The 20014-nt window shown below is 44.0% G+C and overlaps 1 protein-coding gene across 1 annotated transcript; it reads left to right on the top strand.

Moving 5' to 3' along the window:
- The first annotated feature begins 7200 nt into the window (after positions 1-7200).
- LOC6597875 (nose resistant to fluoxetine protein 6) lies at positions 7201-11287 on the top strand. Its single transcript, XM_026991214.1, has 6 exons — positions 7201-7552; positions 8598-9006; positions 9411-9484; positions 9582-10111; positions 10192-10848; positions 10916-11287. Exons 1-6 carry the CDS (start codon positions 7243-7245, stop codon positions 11213-11215), a joined length of 2280 nt encoding a protein of 759 aa, XP_026847015.1. The 5' UTR covers positions 7201-7242; the 3' UTR covers positions 11216-11287.
- The last annotated feature ends 8727 nt before the right edge of the window (positions 11288-20014 follow it).

Below are 20014 nucleotides of genomic sequence, written 5' to 3'. Positions count from 1 at the left end.
CAGCAATCACCCCAGCCCAAAGCCCGAGAAAACTCTTCCCTAAGTTAAATGATGTTACATATTTGAAAGAAGTACCCAGTACTAGGAAGCACTTCCAGAGACCAGACACCAGCCACCAGCCACCAGCCACCCACCCATTCGGGAGGAAGGAGGATGATGATGGTGGTGTGGTGTGGTGTGGAATGTGGTCAGGGATAGGGTTGGGGTACGAAATCAGAATCAGGAGACAAAAACGATGCCACATAAAACCTTAAATTAAATTAAACTAAAAAATATACAAAACTTACAAATGAATGAGATCGAGAACACCAAACTAACAAACAATCGATGATGTTACAGGAGGAGGATAGAGTTGACGAGGAGAAGAGAGGAGAGGATTAATCAGGATGAACATGAACATTACAAAACATGTGCAACAAAATAGCAATAGACACAATGCTTTGTAAACCGTTAGAGTACTTCAAATATATATATATATATACTTTGATACTTAGGATATAAGGGAAACAAAACGAAACAAAACAAAAGTAAAGTAAAGTAACGTCAAGTAAAGTAAAGGACAGTAAGGGAAAGAAAAAAGCTTGTAGCTTTTAACAGAACTGTTTCATACGAATTGTTCGTGTTTTTTCTTTGTTTTTTGTAAGCGTAATCGATGTTCGTGTATGTGTTACATGTTGTGTGTGTGTGTCTTGTCTTTTATGTTGCCTGTGTACCCCCATTTTGTGATTGTCCCAAGTGTGTGTTCCAATCAGCAACCCGCAATCCCAATCCTTTCATGGATTTCAAGCGACAAAATTTACATAGTCATAAGCAAAAAGTAAAACAGTAAAAAATCGACAGCGAACGAAAGTGCCGCGTGCCCAGTTGGTGTGTGGATGCGTCAGAGAAGAATACTTTAAAGATCTTGAACTTAGTATTTGATATTGTGATAGCCAATATGAAGAGGAGAGGGGAGGAGCAGAGATCAACATACCAGCTCCCCAACAACAGCAACAACAACAAGAAACAACAGGATGTCTCAAACAAAAAACAAACAGACGAGTAGGACAAGAACGAGAGTATGATTAGGAGAAAAGTGTTTAAGTGGAATCCAATACCGATACTATGCGATACACGTCATGAAGAATGCTATTTATTAATGCTAGAAAACGTAGAAATAAGCCATGGGTATATATATAGACTACATATACCACATATATGTATGACGAGTAGGACAACGCCAAGAGATCGTCAGATCTGCAGATCTTCAGCAACAGAACGAAACCGACGAGGGGTTTTGATTCTAGAATAGATTTAAAATGTTTTTGTAATGTTAGAAGCGTGTTAGAAGAAGGGAGCGTGCGCTGCGCTACTCGCTTTTCGTTTTCAAACTGTGTTTTTTTTTCTTGTTTGTACACCAGTTGCCGCCGCCCAAGACTACTGCTACTACTACTCGATAGAAAGTACGTACTAGGAGGGAGAGACAGTGAGAGAAGTGAAAGCGAATATATATATATATATTGAGAGAGAAAGAGCAAGAGAGAGCGGGAGGTAGAGAGTTTTGTACAATATAAATACTAGCATTATAGTACATTAAATCTTATAAAATGCGCATAACAAATGCCTTCAATTGCGCCACGAGCAAGTAACACATTAACCTTTATTGTAAATATATACATTACATTATATACAAGATATATACATACATATATTTACTACATACATGTAGCTCGGTAGTTATCCTAGTTGGTGGCCCCGCGCCCGCCCCGAGCGGGGCGGTACACGCATAAGCAGAAGAAAAACCGTTTGTAAAATCCATTTGCCCCTAGTGTCTAAGCGGGAACGCATTATGATATGATATATAGTATATATGATATAAGGAAATAGATCTACACAAAAGCGTTTATACATACAGATTTATATATATACATATATCGGAACATATATACACACACACACATATATATATATATATATATACATCTTATATATATATATATATATACATATATAGAATATAGTATATATTTTAGTTAGTTTGTGTGTGTGTTTTTTAAACTCGTAAACCACGTAGTAGACGACCCGCGCATAGTATCAACAAATTACAAAGAAAATATAGAAATCTAGAAACAAGTTTAAGAGGAGGAGGAGGACAAAGAGGAGGAGGAGGAGTGTAGAAGGAGGAGTCCTGCGCTTCCTGCGCCCCACTGCCACTGCCGTCAAGTCAAGAATCAGAAACAGAAACAGAAACAGAATCATAGGAAGAACAAATAAATACAAAACACACATAGAGAGATCAGATCCGAGTGATATGTAGAAGATGATCATCCAACTGAATGCGAACCCGCGCTGCGCTGCACACAATCAAAAAACAGACACCAAAAAAAAACCCAACAAGTTAATTGTTAAAGTAAATATATTAATAAATGTGTAAAAAGAAAACAAAAACAAAACAAAAGCGATTAAGAAGTACGAAAAACAAAAACAAAAAAGATTATGCAAAAAACGAAGAAAAAAAAAGAATAAGGTAAAACAAAACAAAACAAAAACAAAAACAAAATACTTAAACATACTCAAGTCACAGGGCTCTGCCGCCGTATGCCTTTGTACTTTTAATGTATGGAACAATCGATTACGTAACGATTACGAATACGATTGCGACTTCGATAACGGAACCGTAACATGACGCTGCCTTCGCGCGCAGTCGCCGCGTGGTGGGCGTTGACGTGGACGCTTGACGGAGGAGAGCCGCACAGTGCGCGGGCGCAGCGGAGCCGCAGAAGAAAACAAAGTAAAATCCAGGAAAAATAACAACACACAGTAGCCACCAAAAAAAAAAGTGTAGAGTGTAGAGAGAGAGAGAGAGAGAGAGCAAGCTTGCAGTTTCTGTTTTTATTAGGTGTTTTATTTTTTTATTATTTTGTAAACCGTTTTACGATTTAAGTACAGTCAGCAGCGATGAACAAAGCCTGGGGAGAAAAGTGGGAGAGAGTGAAAAATCGATGTTCTTTTCGATTCATGCATGGCAAGCGATGGCGAAGTTTGAGAGGAGAGGTGGTAGAAGGTAGCGAGAGAGCGAGAGAGCGAGAGCATATTCCAAAACTATTTGTGATTACAATTATATATGAACCGAAATGGAGAGCAACCACAAAACGCATTAAGCATTACGCGAATCGAGAGTTAGCCCCTAGCCCCCTAAGAGCCTTAGTTTACACAAACAACGCTATATAAATACAAATCTTTATACATACATAGTTATATATAGTATATATACGATCATACAGACACATACACATACACCAACAACAACGCATGCGACCCGTATATGACAAGGAATTAGTTAAGGATCAACCGATTGTAAATTATATATGATGTGTGTGTGAGCATGAGAATGAGTGTCTCCGTCTAATGTCTAATGCAATGAATGAGGCCTCAAGATCATGACTAGAACATGGAAACTTTGCTAAAAACAGCGTTTATATATTACTATGCATATGAAAAATGTAATATCAAACAAAAAGAAAGAACAGGGAAACCTAACAAAAAAAAAACAACAAAAAACAAAGCAGAAGCAGGAATGCAAGGCGTGCAAGAAGTGCAAGAAGCGTTTAAGCCTAGTTAAGTCAAGTGTAAACCAAGCCTTAGTAAAAACTAGTTCTAACACGACAACAACAAAACAGAAAAAAAAAACACAAAAACCAACAAAACAAAAGAAACAAAAGAAAAGAAAAACAGCTAAAAACTATGGGTACGAGTAATATTAACAAAATGATTATGATGATAATGATTACGAATAATTATAGCGATTAAAGATGAATGATGATCGAAAGACGATCGAACCGTTGATAACTGATTGTATGTAAAATAGAGATGCGCTGATTACTGATGACAAAAACGATAAACAATTAGGCGATAGAGCAAGACGATGATTTGTGAGATGAGATACCGTTTTTCATTAATTTTAACGAAAAAAATACACCCTCTTAAATAAGTATATTGTATACATTTATCCATTGCATGATACAATTATATACACGTTTTTTTTACTACTATTACGATGATTACTATTATTATATATATATATATATATATATATATACATATATATATATGCATATATTTGTATTTGTATTGTATGATTATTCTAATTTTTTTCCACCAATCTCTATCTCTTATATTTAATTTAATTCCCCCTTATTTTTTGTCGTATGTCGTACCCCCTAAAAAAAATCACAGCAAACGAAAAAAAACAACAACAAACACCACTGTAATTAACTAAAAATACTTTGCTTGAAAGTGTAAAATAAATTAATTTAAATAAAAATTATGAAATTAAAATGAAAGAAAGTCTGTTTGTTTTTAATAAGATATAGTGGCCCATACCAGACAGCGGGGCTCTGCTGCATAATTCGTCGTGATAGCGGGTTGGATTGGTGGGAGTATAACTTAGGTGGTTCATCCACTGATTCCACCAATCAGTTGATTTCTATCGGAATATTAAATTAAGATTATATAAGGCACGGCACCCCACACCACACCCCTCTGATAACGGAACACACAAAAATGGTAGTAGCAGGCGATTGAATGCGAATGTCATTCCAAATCCAAGTGACACAATCCGATAAGGGATACCGTGGCACAGAGGGGGAGGAATAAACCGTACGATTCGCTGATTTACAGAGAGCACTATAAATGGTGTGGTGAGGACCGCTGTAATCAATGTGATTCACTGGCCGGCAATTGATTTACTGCACTTTGGGTCTCACTTACTTTCCTCCGTCAAACGATATTACCAGGCGGAAGTCGGGGGACGAGACGGGAGGAGGTTCTGTTCTGCACTGTTCAGCTGTTGAAGATCAAAGTCCAATACGGTTTATAAAGACCTGGGAATTATCCGTTAGCCGGTACTACTATCAAGTATCAATATCAACCCGTGCCATCGTCATATGAAACATCTATAAATAATGTGTCGAAAACACTTTCATAGGTTTCAAGTGCCACCGCAATTGACGTTCGTTTCGATATGTAGTCGATGAATAGTCGAATCGAGTCGAATCGAGTCGAATCGGATCGGATCGCATCAGATCTTTGATAGCCACAGGAGGGAAGCACAGCTGATGCCTTCAGTGGGGGTCGCAAGTCCAGTCCAGGCAATCAATCGATGGGGCGACCTTGCAAGTGATTATCTTCAAAACAATAAAAACACGAAAGACCCTCTTTCTCTCTCTCTTGCTCTTAGTATTTAATCTCAAGATTCTCAAGGTGAAGATGAATGAAGTGAAAATGATGACCAGACATTCTTTATTCTTTATGGCTATTTCCTGGGCTCGTAAAAAACGAATCCGCTTAATCACAGCAAAACCATAGCCAAACTAAAGGCTGTAACCACGTTAATCTTCCGATAAGATTGACTACACGATGTGGGTATTAAAATGGAAAAACTGAAGGACCCACCACCCAGCTAACACTCTTGTTGTTGTTCCCACGACACAAGACCGTCCACCGGGCACTACCATCCATCCATAGTACAATCGGATCAGAGCGAATCGTATCGGACAGTGGACAGTGGACAGTGGAATTCCTGAAGCTTTGCACTCGATTTCAAGTGACTGTCACATAAATTATCGATGTGCGAATACCAGCGACGCCAATAGTCGACTCACGCCGTTCACACTCGTCCCTAATGGAGGAGCGGCAAGTGCCGTGCCCCAAGTGCTCCCAAAGTGGATGGATGGCCCGGATCAAAGATACCGTCCCCACCAATTGACTAATACAATAAATGTCTCTGATTATCGATTTTTGTTGTTGCTTATAGCCCACACCTGAATGGGGTGATATGATTTGATTCGACTCTATTCGCTTCCTATATGCATACGGTAAATATCCGAGTATTATTATCATTTTTGTTGAGTTCCTGCGAATCTGATCGACGATTCTTGAGAAGTCTTTTTCGATGAGGGTTATTTTTCTAGGGTAGAATATTCATCACTTAATTAATTGATTTTCCAATGAATTTATTTTTCTATTTCATATTTTCTGATAGTTTACTTTTCTATCTTTATGTAAAGTATTCCCTACTTTCAGTATAGAATACCATCAGTTTCATCTATATCCTATCTTAAACTATTCTTACTTGAGTGTTTTTGCTTATACCATTCCATTTTATGAAGACCCTATTCAATATCCATTCTACCACATATCTCTACAGATCCCTAATCTTTTGTATTGGTTAATTTGTATGATGTTTCTTCTGAAGATGGTCAATATCAAAGATTTCTATAAAATAGTAATTTAAATATCCTCTCCTCTGGCCTTCATTTTATTACTTTGTTATTACTATTACTATGCCATCGCATTCCGTTCTATTACTTTTCATACTATAAAGTTCGCTCGCTCGCGAGTATCTCCTTCTACCCCCTTACCTTCTTCCAAAGCCTCTCAACCCCACGCCCTTTTCATATCGGCCTTGAATGTGGACTACCCTCGGATTTACCTCATCACGATATCTGCTAATATATCTCTGGCCAACCGAAATTATCCGATAATTGTCTGTTTCGCGCGTTCAAAGTCCCAAAAATTTTCAGTAATTTAATTAAACCAAATCTCGGTATGGTTCCGTCATTGGATCGGTGGTAGTTGGAGCCATTGCCATTATCGTTGCATGAACTGTCTGCAATCTTGGCCCAGAGATCTGGCGATTACTATTTTTGGCTTTGACATGAATTTATGGTCGCCAGGGACCGTCCATCCGTTTGTCCGTTCGCGCAGCCAAATCCGCCGGCTAAATCCATGCCGGAGAATGGAGACCGAAGACCTACACGAGAAACGCCAAGCCAGGCCAATAAGAACCAGATAAGACAGCACCTTGATAGTGTGGAGCCAATGCAAGCCAATTGATTAGGAGACGCGTTCTATCGTCTTATCGTTCGGAGTGCGGCTAAGAGAGAGACCGGTACCCCTACCTGTGCCTGTATCTATGTTGGAAATATTTATAGATCCCAGGGGCGGCTGGTGCTTGGTCATCGCCGGTGCTGGTGCCCGGTGTCGGCGACTCAAGTACCCCCACTCCACTCCCACTCGCACTTGCCCTGCCCACTGCCCACTGCCACAGCCACAGCCACTCCCCCGCCCAATCGATAGACTATAAAAGTCACCGATCCCGCCGATCGCCACTCAGTTCTCCATCCTTCCGCAACGCTGCGCGCGCGTACGAGCAGCAGTTCCACGAGATCGCAAACAGGATCCACACACTCCCGCAGGATTATGGGACGTCTCCATGTCCTGGCAGCAGCGCTGCCGCTGCTCCTGATAGCGGCGGTATCCGCTGAACCTTCGAACAACGACCTCCTCAGCGGCTACTCCACGCCAATGGAGGGCAGCATGGCCCACAAGTTCTTCGCTCTGGCCGCCGACCGGGCCATCCTTGCCAATGCCACCACCAGCCAAGTGTCGCGCAGCCAACGCGATGGCGATGATGAGGAGGATCATCCCGTGTACGACGACGATCTGTGCGACCGAGATTTGATCCGCATCCGGGACGCCATCGCCAACACCGAGGAATGGGCCCTCGAATGTAAGCTGGAAATGTGATGTGTGATGTGTGATTTGTGTTTTGTGTTTTGTGTTTTGTCATTTCAAGACATACGCAAAGTGAATGGACAGCAGTATCCAACGTATAAAGATGCATGCCTTGCTCTAGGCAGACCGCGCAGACCGCGATTTCTCTCAATTCTCTCACTGAAAATCGATCTTCCTCTTCGTATTACTCATTGATCGTTTTCCGTAGTTCGTAGATAATAATTTCAATGATAACAATTGTCTGACATTTGGAGCTTCATCAAATGGATGTCCTATATCTATATTCTTTCCTGCATGCTATCGCCCCTCAGTTCGCGTTTCCCCCTAGGCTACGGCTTGCTGTTACTCCTGAGTCTTCCAAATCTCATATTTCATGTATCCCTAATAAGATTTCAATGAAGAGCAAACTCTGTTCTCTCCTTTTTATCCCACGTTTATTACCCATTTTAATGGGTTCTTTCCAGCTCTTTCGTTTTCGCTTTTACGATGGGCTGTAAATTCAATTGTTATACTACCCTTAATCATCGCATAACAAATCAAAATTTGATTGTCCCCATTCTTTGGGTGGCAATTTCCGGCGATAAGATCTGGCTAATGGCATTCGGGATGGGATTACGATAAAGATCTCGAAAAACAGAAAATAAGTCCTTTTCTAAATGGTTTCCATTTGCATGCATTTTGCAATCATTCGATTCGATTCGATCGTATTTCATTTTCTATATCGATAGAGTACCCCGCCGTCCAGTAATTGTACCAAAGAGTGCATTTTATGGGGTCAATAAATCAGTGAACGTTATGCAAGAAAACACCGGAGGAGGCACCTTCTGGTTAATTGCACAATATAATCGTGGAAGTTTTGGGAAAAACCAGAACCTAATCTCGCTCCTGGCTATCGCTGCAAATCCCCAATGGCCCCGCCTGCATCGATATCGATAAGCATGGCGATATAGTCCAGATTTGTCCATGGTCTTTTGTGTGGGGTGGTGAGATTAAGCATGGAGACGATGACGACTCACCCTCTGTTCTGTTTCTCTTTGCAGTTCCTGACACTTGGGGCCGCCTGCCCATGGGCCTGTTCTGGGGCCACACGATCAGCATGGGGCAGTACGAGGAGTGCGTAGCCGCCACCAACACCTACGGGGACGAGATCCGCGGGCAGTACTGCCTGGCGACCCTGAACATCACCATGTTCTACAAGGATGTCAAGAAACGAGGCGAAGAGTTCCAATCATCGCGCATCAGCTACAAGCAGACCGATCCCGAGATCTTCGAGCTCGGCATCTGCATTCCCAGCACCTGCAAACCCAAGAAGACGGATGCCCTGCTCAAGGATGTGATCAGCCACTTCTATGGCGGCGATGTCGTCGCTATGGATGTCGATATGGTCACCCAGACCCGATGCAAATACGATGCCCCCATCACACTGCGAGGCATTGATATATTTGCCATGTAAGTGATAGATTTTTAGATGGGACAATAGAACAGAAGGGAGAAGAGAGATTTCTCTGTGATTTTATAGATTTAGATGGGAGGGAATGGTGAGATAAAGTATTATTATTATGCAAAGCCGAAGGGCCACCGTTGTTGCGATAGAGAGATTTCTCTGTGGAACAGATGTTGAATAGGTAATCCGGAATCAGGAAGTTTTGGCAAAATGCCAAATCAAAAGTGGAACTGAAAATTGAGAACAATAGGCCCATTCCCAGATAAGATAACAAAGAGAATTGAAGTACCGTTCTTGGACTGTGATAAGAGTCTACCTTAGAGTAGAGTAGCTTTTCTAATTAATTAAATCAATCAATGGAGTGGAATTGATTGTGTATTGTATATTTATCCTTCATTCCTTTCGACAGCATCTTCTTCTCGACAATTGTGTTCTTTATGATTGCCAGCAGTGTCTACGACTATATACAGACCCGCAAAAAGGGTAAGGCAATCATCCAAATCATACTCTAGAGAATTCTCGTGCTTATGAATGACCTTGTTTTTTGTTGTTTTGTTTTGATTTTATTGTTGTTGTGTAGCTCCCAAGAGGCCACTTCTGATCGCCTTCTCTGTGCTGCACAATGCCCCGAAGATCTTCACGGTGAAGAAGGTGAACAATCCGAATGTGATCCACTGTTTGAACGGCCTTCGTTGCTTCAGCATGATGTGGGTGGTGTTCGGGCATGGCTACATGACTTTCTACGACCTGCCGCACATCAATCGGAATAAATTCTACACGTGGGTGGAGACCCCCTACTCGATGCTCGTCCAGAACGGATCCCTTTGCGTGGACACGTTCTTCTTCATGTCCGGTCTGCTGATGTGCTGGGGCGCCTTCCGTGAGCTGGAGAGAACGAAGGGCAAGCTGAACATACCGATGATGTACTTCCATCGGTATATTCGGCTCACACCGGTGGTGGCCGTTGTGGTGCTGTACATTATGTCGCTGTACAAGTACTCCGGCGAGGGACCCATGTGGTTCAAGCTGGGCACCCAGGACAAGCGCTGCGAGGACTCCTGGTGGGCGACGCTCGTCTATATCCAGAACTATGCCTACCCCTATCACATTGTGAGTGTCGTGTCCAATCTCTGAAACTGAAGCTCTGAACCTCTGGAACTGAAAGTCTGAATCTCTCTCTGAATTTCTAGTGCGTGTCACAATCCTGGTATCTGGCTGTCGATACGCAGCTGTACTTCCTCTCGCCCCTGTTCCTCATTCCGCTGTGGAAGTGGGGCAAGAAGGCCCTAATACCCATCTCGATCTTCGGTCTGATCTGCCTTGCCGGAACCTTTATCACCTTCATGCTGGAGGACTTCACCCTGTTCCGCGTGCAGGACGATCATGTGGATCTGCGGCAGAAGATGACATACTATCCCACCCACACGCGCATACCCACGTGGCTGATTGGCGTGATCTTCGGCTATTTCCTGTTCACCCGCAACCGCGGCCGCCAGATCCCGCTGGCCAAGGTCTGGGTGGTCATTGGCTGGACGGTGGCCTTCGGCACCATGCTGGCGGATATGTGGGGTCCCTACTGGCGCATTCTGCCCGGAACACCCAACTCGCCGCTGATCGAGGGCGCCTTCTTCGAGCCGCTCAGCCGCTCCTCCTGGGCTCTGTCCATCGGATGGATCGTGTGGGCCTGCTACAACGGACACGGTGGCCTTATCAACGACTTCCTCTCGTGGAGCTTCTTCACAGGCTTCAGTCGTCTCACCTACTGCATGTACGTCATCCATCGCATCGTCCAGCTGGTGAATGCCGCCCGCCTCCAGACCGACACCCATTTCTCTAACTACGATGCGGTAAGTGTTTCTCTCTCTCGGCTCTCTCTGCTCTCCCTCTTTACCCTTTCGAATCTCTCGCTTGCAGATTCTTCGCTGGTGGCATGACTTTGGCATCACCCTGACGGCCTCCATATTCGCGACGCTGGCCTTTGAGGCCCCCATCCTGGGCATCGAGAAGGCCATCTTTGGTGGCTCCAAGGCGCCGCCCAAGAAGCCCTCGCCCGGCGATCTGGCCAAGAGTGCCGCCCCGGAGGTCAAGGAAGCCGCGCCTACCGCCTCTGGCCCTGCTCCTGCCCCTGTCAGTGGAAGCCCTGCTACAGTGGAGACTGAGGCAGAGATCACGCCCTCGCCCGGAAGCACCACCGAGGAGCTTTCAAAGGTTTAGATCCCCTGAGCAGGGAACAGTGAAACAGCAAACACGAACCAATTTTTTTTCTTGTATTTAGTTAGTTTTATTTATTAAAAAATATTAAAAAGAAATATCGTTTGAATTTGGCGCCAGTCACACTGTACTGCAACCATCCGATACTATCGGTGTCTTCTGTTTTGAAAATTTAGCTTTTCACCTATGGTATATAAATCGATCATGAATGGTCTGTAATGGTTCTCATATGATTTTAGTCAATTAAAGGTCGTACAATATAAAAGCTGATTAAAATATGCTTGTGACGTTCACCGGTAGTAGAATTTTGCAGAGAATATCGATGTAGTAAACAATCGAAAACGATCTTGGTATATTAAGGTTGCCCTTGTCTGCCATTGTATTTTATGGTCCGGCTTTACATGCCCTGCGCTCGTACATGTTCGGTTGCAACTGCAAGAACTAGTCAAAATTAAGTAGTCGGGGTGGTGTGGGATGTAAATGTAAAACGGCGCGAACAACGGATGACGTAGGCTTTTCACACTGGCGCTTCCATGGGGTTTATATGAAAGAAAAAACGGGCAAAAATTACTGAAACGTACACAAAGGTGTCGCTTTTGGTAATTACCTAAAAATGTAGTTAATATGTAGCAAAAGTGTACTTAGCGCGTTACCATGTCAAGAAATGAAGTTAGTGGAAATTGCTGTTGACCGGTTTTGCTTAAACCTTATTTTATAAGCAATGCAATCAAGATGCAAACTTAAATTTAGCTATTCTTGTAGGAAACCGATTTAATAATCGGATAAAGCTATGAGTTCTGAGCTCATGGTCTTAGCTAGCTGGTAATATTCAGCCGAATATCAAAAAGGATGGAATATTATGGAACTTGAATACAAATAATTCGTCAGTATATTTTGAAAATCGTGACGTATTTCGGTATATTTCTGAGGGTCTGACCGTATATCTTATCGATAAATCCTCACACTGTATGCGGTGTAAATGTTAAACGGCGCGAACAACGACAACACAACAGTGTTGTTGTTGTTGAAACAACACACAAATAAAGCGAATTTTTTTCTAAGTTACGAAAAGTTATGATTATACCGCAGAAATATTTTCGCCTAAAAGAATATCGCCAACAAATATAATATCACACAAACATATATATCAATATTCAATATATCAATAATGGCGTCGGAGGCAGAACAACAAGAATTTGTAAGTGTTGCTCGAAACAAAATTAAAATTTAAAATTGTTATTCATTTCGAAAGGGTACAATTGAAATAAAGTGACTCGCCTGCGTGACTGCGGGGGTAAATATGCCTGCTCCAAAGCGATTTGCAGGCGTTGCCACAAACAGAACACAAAAAACAACAAAGGAAGGAAAAGACTACACCGAAATTTTTTGCGTGCGTGTTTTCAACCTGTATTTCTTTGCTGGTATTTGTGTGCGTGAGTGTGCGGGCTTAGGAGTGTGGGTGTGTGTGGAAATTTCGTCAGAGTGGTGCAGGCGAGTGCGTGCGTGTGTGTGTGTGTGTTCGTGCCGCTATTGCATCTTCGAGTGCGTGGTCGTTTGTGTGTGTGTGCCTGTTTATGTTTGCCAACACGTGCCGCCTCCTGTCTAACCAGGCATCCCATACCTCCCACACTCTGGAACTCCAATGCACCGCAATTCCAATTCCCATTCCTGTTCCAGTCCCAGTAACCCCACCCCTCTCCTCTTTCGATCGAGGCAGTGGCACACTGTTATCAGCTTATAATCGTAACTGTAACCCTGCTGCCGTGTGTGTGTTTTTTCGTGAGTGTGTGCCTGTGTAAGTGTGCGCGGGTCTCGCTTCATTAGGGAAAGTGATTTCCGGGGCTGTGTGTTGCAAGCAAGGGCCACAGAAACCAGTTTCGGCCAACAGGCGGCAGAGGCCCAGGAAAAACGCTTTCCCTTTGCCAAATGCCTTTTGTGGTGTGCTGCTGCTGTTACTCTTTCTTCTGGCCCGTCTGTCTCTCTATGTTGGCCAATTGTGTTACCATTCCGTTGCACAAATCTTTGTGCCCAATCCCTCACCCACACTCACACACACACACACCCTTGCACATACAACACGAACATGTAAACAGGCAGAAAAACACAAAAACACACAGACAGCTGTTGGCGCGGGTTCATTGTTTGTTTAATCGCCCCGCCAAAGGGTATGGAGAAGGGGGGCGGGCATGAAAATATTCGGAATGAATCTTCGTTGGAAATACGTTCCCCTCCCAAATAAAATTGCTTTAAATATGTAAACCGTAGGGGGTGTAGGGGGTGGGGAGATGGAGGGATACGTTTCCAATATTCGCACATTTTGGAAAGATTTTCTGTTTTATAGAGATACACATCTACAAATGCATGTACATACGTATGTACATAGTATGTATGCCAACCAGAAGAAGGAGAGCAATAGAGGGTATCTCACAGTCTTATGTACAGCTTCTGTGATTGTTTTTCTTTTTCTCTTTGCTGCGGAAATTTACTTAGATTTTCCATTTCCATTTGCATTTTGCCCGAAACGAATCGGAAGCTCTGATGCTGAGGCTGGTTGTCTTTTGTTTATGTTTTTCCCACTGATCATTTATTTTTGTTCCATTGAAGTGTTCCCCTCTCTCGGCCAGCTTTTGCGCAAAAACCCCATAAACTGTTGCCTTCCTAGTTCTGTGGAAGTCTTGTGTTTGTATTTGCATCTTGTATCTCTGGCCCCGAAAATGTTCATTCATTTAAATTTTTGCAAAAGGTACAACAATGGGACGGGAGCGGAAGGCAGGGAAGGGGGGGAGTTATAAGGTTTTTCCGAATAATGATTCCAATTACAAAGTTCCGTGGAAAACGATTGCCATGCGGATGGACTGCCTTCCCTGCCTTTTGCCACGTTCGTTCTTTCGGGTGACCCAACGGGAAATTAATACGGAAACCCTCTCTACACGGACCACCTGAATGTGGGGGAGATTTACCTTTAAGAAGGAAAACACATATGTACATACTAAGGCTCGTATCTCTCACATTCTCGACTGAGTATTTATCTTCACTCGTGCATGGAAATGTATCTCATGAATAGAATATTCAATTAACTATATCTTTCTCACTGGCATATCCCTTTCTTGATTATGTTGTGTGTCATCCAGGGGGGGCAGGGACCCTCTCCTCGCCCCGCCATTCCCGTCATTGTATTTGCATCAATTTGCGCTTGTTTCCGTGTGTGGCGTGTGTTTATGGGTATGGCACAAAACACAATTGATTTCGCTTGAATTGACATTACAGACTACAAATTGTTGCATTTTCATTGTTGCACATTTGCCAACTTTTGTGGATGGCACCCGACACCCCCACCCCACAGCACACCACACGACTGCCTGCCCCACTGTCTGTTTGCTCAGTGCATAAATCAAATTGCTCATAAAAAGTGCAGACACTCGGGCAGCAGCAGCAGCAGCAGCAGCAGCAGCAGCAACCACACTTCAGCCATCGCTGCCTCTGCCTCTGCCTCTGGCTCTGCCCCTCTTTGTGTGCACACAAATAAATTTATTCGGCGTCGTGTGTATGTGTGTATTCCACTAAATAAAGCAATGGCAGGGCAGAGGGGGGAGTGGGGGGATTCCCCTCTGGCTCTGCCTCAAAAACTTATGAAATATTTGTATCCTGGTTCTGTTCGCTGGCTGCCCTTTTTGGGCTTGCCCTGAATTTATTATAGTATCCTTACGGACGGGATGGGGGGGGGGGGGGCACAGTACAATGAACCACGGGGAAGGCACGGGGCATGGAGCATGGGGCATGGCATGGCAGTGGTACAGCCTGTTGCTGTGCCCTGAGGTTTCTTCCCATTTCTTTTCTTCCTCATTTGCGTTGATTAAGCCGCAAGGGCTGCCACCGCAGATAGCAGCAGTGGCAGTGGCAGAAACGGCAACAGCAGTGGCAGCCACAATAACTTTCATTAAAAACAAAAAAAGGCGAATAAAAGTAACAATAAATAAAAAGAGAATGAGAATGAGAATGGAACACACAACTGCGTTGTGCAACGAAAACACACATGCGGAGGCAGCCGCACACACACTCGTGTGTGTGTGTTTTTGTGTGTGTGTGAAAATGGGTCAGGCCCAATGCACTCTTATCAACAGTGAAACACCAGAGAACAACCCAGTAACAAACAATCAGAAACAGCAGAAGAACCACAAAACACCCGAACCACCCACCAACCCACCAACCCAACAGCGATCCGAAACGGAACCAAACCAAAATCAAAACTGGAACACAGGGTTCAACGACACGGAGAGAGAGAGCGAGAGCGAGAGGAGCCCTGGAGCTCTAGGCCTATCCTATCCAAAATGAAAGAATAAAAGGGGACCAAATGCAGAAGAATGCAGAATACTAGGAAGGAAATGGAGTGTTTTTCCCCAAACAATAAAAAGAAAAACCCTTAAATCCAGAAATCCAGAAATATGTACCATGAAATATACTGATATATATACTGAAAATATATAGCTTAATGGTAATAGTCGTAGAATTCTGGAAGGAGTACAAATTATAACTTAAAGATTACCCTGTTTGCGCGTCACGCGGCCCTGGAAAGATATCGACGTAAATGTTGTTATACCCGATACTCAAGAGAAGAGAAGAGGATTTAATGTGTCGGCTCCCGTGATATCCTACTGAATCAAGTTTGCTTCAACATTTTGGCACCATACCACCCCACAAAAGGCGAAAATCACGCCCCCATGATACAAGAAAACCGAGAAAGCGGAATCATAGGGAACGGCCATATCTACCAGGTTGTCGAATCTGGAACAGATCTGATCATTATAGTAGCCAGAGGGAAGAACTGAAATTGCTACCTGAAATGGCCCGGCTACCCCCAGCCACGCGCCTACTCTTCTCTCTCTCTCTCTCTCTCTCTCTCTCTCTCTCCCTCTGTCTCTGTCTCACCCACTCTGCCTCGTGGTGTTGGTGTGCGAATAAGAAGCTCACATATCCCGCTCTTTAGGGAAAAGTCATCCCAGCAAAAAGAGGGGTATGTGGAAAAGAAACGCTATCGACGCTATTGTTGGAAATGTTTATTTATACAAATTGTAGTCTAAGGCATATCTTGATTGCATTACAATTAATAGTTATAGCCAGAGCAACAGGGCCGCCTTCGGGCTGGAGATGGAAGTATTGCTCCTTCTTATACTAAGTGCCTCTGCATTCGATTATAAATTATGCTTAAATATAGAATATAGTCTGTAACGATGCTTGTTGATTGCCTACTGAGAGCGCAACGTACGAGTGCTCGTGTGATTACAATAGAGTAGATATACCATGTGCAGTAGCTACATATACATACATATTATACTCGCCAGTGTATTCGCACTTTGTGCACTACAATATAAACAGTATGCACGGGCATGTACTACATATGTATATGGTATACTATATACCATTTCATAGTCGGAAATTGCGTTGTAGTGCTCTCGCCCTCGGGGAAACTTCTTTCGGGGCTATACCCCAAAAGAAAAGAGCTATAATTATTGCAGTGCAACAATAGTCTGTCTGAAGTCTTTGTCCATTTCTGGTTTCTCTTCTGTTTTATCTTCGGGGATCTTTTGTAGACCAATTCGAATTTAGAATCCATTCAACAATCCCCAATCCATATCCAATCCAATTCGTTGCAATCTGAATTCTGAATTCTGAATTCTGTCTGGGATCTGTTCGAAATGGGGAGGGGAGGACAGTGCCTGGGCCGTGGCTATATTTATAGTTAATTGAACTCTATAAGCACTTTGCCGGCCACAATTGGCTATCAAATGTCGCCGGTCGCCGGCCGCCGGCCAACCTCTCCCTATCCCCTGCTCTGCTTCCGCCTGCAATTGTTGGCTATAGCCTGTTGTTTGGGGCCTCTTCCCCAGGGAGGCGCCACCAACGAACCACCCACTTAATGGACATATTGCTTCCGAAGTGGGTCAAATATATGCCGCCTGGTGCCTGGTGCATGGTGCCTGGTGCATGGTGCCTGGTGCATGGTGCCTGCTGCCTGGATGCCTGCTGCATGGTTTAATCACGGCAGGGATCTCTTCTGGTCCAAAGTTTATTACGATTTTCCCTTTATTTATGCATAATTGGAGGAACTATTGCGATGCGATGTGTGGGCGTGGCAGTGGGCGCTGTGGATAGTGGATAGGGGGATAGGGCAATGTATTGTTGTTTTACCATCATTCCTCTCTTCTCATTCGCTTCTATCCCAATCCGTGGCTTCTCTGTAGGAGGTTGTTGAACCCCACACACACACACACACACACACATATGTATGTACGTGCATGTGTATGGGAGGAGGGGCCTCGACCGGGCGAGTGGCTCTCAGAGAATCGCGAAGCGGAGGCTGCCGCTGCTGCTTCTACTGCTTTTGGCATGGATTTGACGTCGTTGGCTTCTTGCTGCTTCTGCTTCCGCGATGATGCCCCCCCATCTCTACCTCAAGCAGCAGTAGCAGCAGTACACGGAGAACAGTAATTCTTGTCTAAAATAAATAATATTTTATCTGATAATCTATCGTACAGCAATCCTAACACAAAGGAAAGGTTCTCACTGCAAAAATATACCCCAAAAATTATGAAAAAATCCAACAAATTTATCGATAAAATCATGTGAAAGTAATCGATACTTCAGAAAGTCTTTGATTTTGCGATAAAACATTGGCAAGATGCCAGAAACTTGTCGATACTTCAATAACATGATGGATTAAGTACTAGAAAGTCATCGATTTGGCGATAAATCGATGGAAGTGGAAGCGGAAGCCATAGTTCTTTACTTCATTCGATTATCTCTTTGAAGGCACCTCTCAAATATTGTTCCATGAAGCCTCCGCCCCGGCTGTGTGCTCTTAGGTGTACTTATCTAGTGCCCACTGTACTACTATCGCTGATTTTCCTGCGAAGTTCTCCTACGTTCTTTTTGTCTGGCTTTCTTTTCGGGGTCGGTCGGTCGGTCGGTCGGTCTCTTTTTCTTTGTATACAAATCTGTAGTTTCTAATGCGGGGTCCCATTGTCTGGTGGACTCTTCATTTCCGCCTCTTCTTGTTGCTGTCGCCGCGTGCTCAAGTCTCTGTTGCAATATTCTCTCTCTCTCTCTCTCTCTCTCTCTTTCTCTCGATGGCATTTGCAGTCTAGTGCAGTGCTAGAGTGTAGGGTTAGGGCTTTGGCCTGACAATGACGTGGACATCGCATCACATCACATCACATCACATTCTCTACCGAAATCCGGATCCCGATCCCCATCTCATCTCATTCTCAATCCCATCCACAACACTTTCCAATGCCGCGGGGCCTGGCTCCAAACCAGAAAGCAGCACAAAAAGAGCCCTCGCTCTTAGCGAGAGGCGAGAGTATAGGGCATTGTGGCTATATATACATATGTATGTACATATGTATATATATTTTTTTTTGCCTTTTTGATTGGTTTGACCGATTTACATTGTGCAAAAGAAATGAGTTTCAAGAGGCAGGGGGGGGGGAGGGGGGAAGAGGGGGGCAACGGAGCGAGGGCGAGCTTAGATCTAGCTTCGCAGTGAAGAGCTTTTTAATTTTTCTGTCTGTTGGCCTACATGCTGGTCCCCCCTCCCATCAGCGGGCTCTGGGGCTGGCTCTAAGTTTCTTTTGACATTCCATTCGGGGGCCTGGGGTCTCTGTCCATCTCCGGTGCACACACACACACATTTCTGATAATTAAAATGGCAACCATTCGCCGCAGCTTCTGCTTCTGCTCCTGCTTTTGGCAGAATGCCCATGGACCTAACGGGACACATTATGTTACATAGAATAAGCGAAATTGGAAACAAATCTGGGATCTGAATGGCGGGGCCACTCAAAGAACCTGGAACGACCAGGAAGTAGCTCTCTCCATACCTCCTGCTCTGTCGTGGGTTCTATAATACTTGGTACTACTTTTAGTTTTAGTCTAGAAAATGCATGTGTAGAATCTCGGGTCTTTGCTTTGGATAATACATGTATTGGAGTGGTATCCATTAGTTTTACGATATCTCTACTAGAACTAGATTGGATTCGATCTAGTCAGAACTGAGGAACAGCCTACTCTCTCGTTCTCTGCGTCAGACATATCCAGTATGTATCCTTCTGTGATTAGTATCTTCGCTGGAAAGCAAGAAATATCTGAAATTGCTTCTGAAAGTTCTGTTATGCGTCGAGAATGACATAATAAGTAGAGTGTTGCTCCACGGTGGTCACGTCCCAACCGACCTCGGAAATGTGTCGCATCATCGGGCGGTCGGTCCCCAACCCCAACCCCACCCCGCCCCTCCTCCACTTTGAAAGTTGCGTAATGGAGTGCTGCGTTGCGTCGGACAGCAGCTCTACTAATCCCATTTTGGGGGAGCACTTTCTAAGCGGCACGGAACGGGGGCAGCACAGCACAGCGCGCGTCGCGTCGCGTCTGTCCTCTAATTTGTGGATCAAAACTCGTTTTGCTGCAGGGCTGGCTGCGAAATGTTGTGTTTGTTGTGGAAAGAAAGAAAAGAAAAAAGAAATGAGCATAAATGATGTGATTTCTTTTCGATGCGATGCGATGCGCGGATTTGCCGTGTGTAAACGCATCGAAAAGAAAGTTTTTCTTTTGGCTTTGAAATACTCGCGTCCGTACGCGTCGGTCGTACATGCTTGGATGGAAGCTTGGCAGCAGCTTTTGTCTTGTCTCAATGTCACGCCCCCAGGCCCCACCGAGGCCACAGAGGCCCCAGACAGACAGACAGCTTCAGCGGCGAGCATTTTGCTTCAATAATCGAGCGCAGTGCCATAAGAAAGCGTAGTAATAATC

The sequence above is a fragment of the Drosophila persimilis genome, unplaced genomic scaffold (genome assembly GCF_003286085.1).
Source record: "Drosophila persimilis strain 14011-0111.01,24,50 unplaced genomic scaffold, DperRS2 tig00000653-arrow-arrow-pilon, whole genome shotgun sequence".
Classification (NCBI taxonomy): Eukaryota; Metazoa; Arthropoda; class Insecta; order Diptera; family Drosophilidae; genus Drosophila; species Drosophila persimilis.
Note: the sequence above shows the minus strand (reverse complement) of the source record. Positions and strands in the feature narration are given on the sequence as shown.

Coding starts and splice junctions, on each gene's coding strand:
- LOC6597875 (XM_026991214.1), top strand. CDS start 7,243: ATGGGACGTCTCCATGTCCTGGCAGCAGCGCTGCCGCTGCTCCTGATA. Junction 7,553..8,597: donor CGAGGAATGGGCCCTCGAAT/GTAAGCTGGAAA, acceptor TTCTCTTTGCAG/TTCCTGACACTTGGGGCCGC. Junction 10,849..10,915: donor ATTTCTCTAACTACGATGCG/GTAAGTGTTTCT, acceptor TCTCGCTTGCAG/ATTCTTCGCTGGTGGCATGA.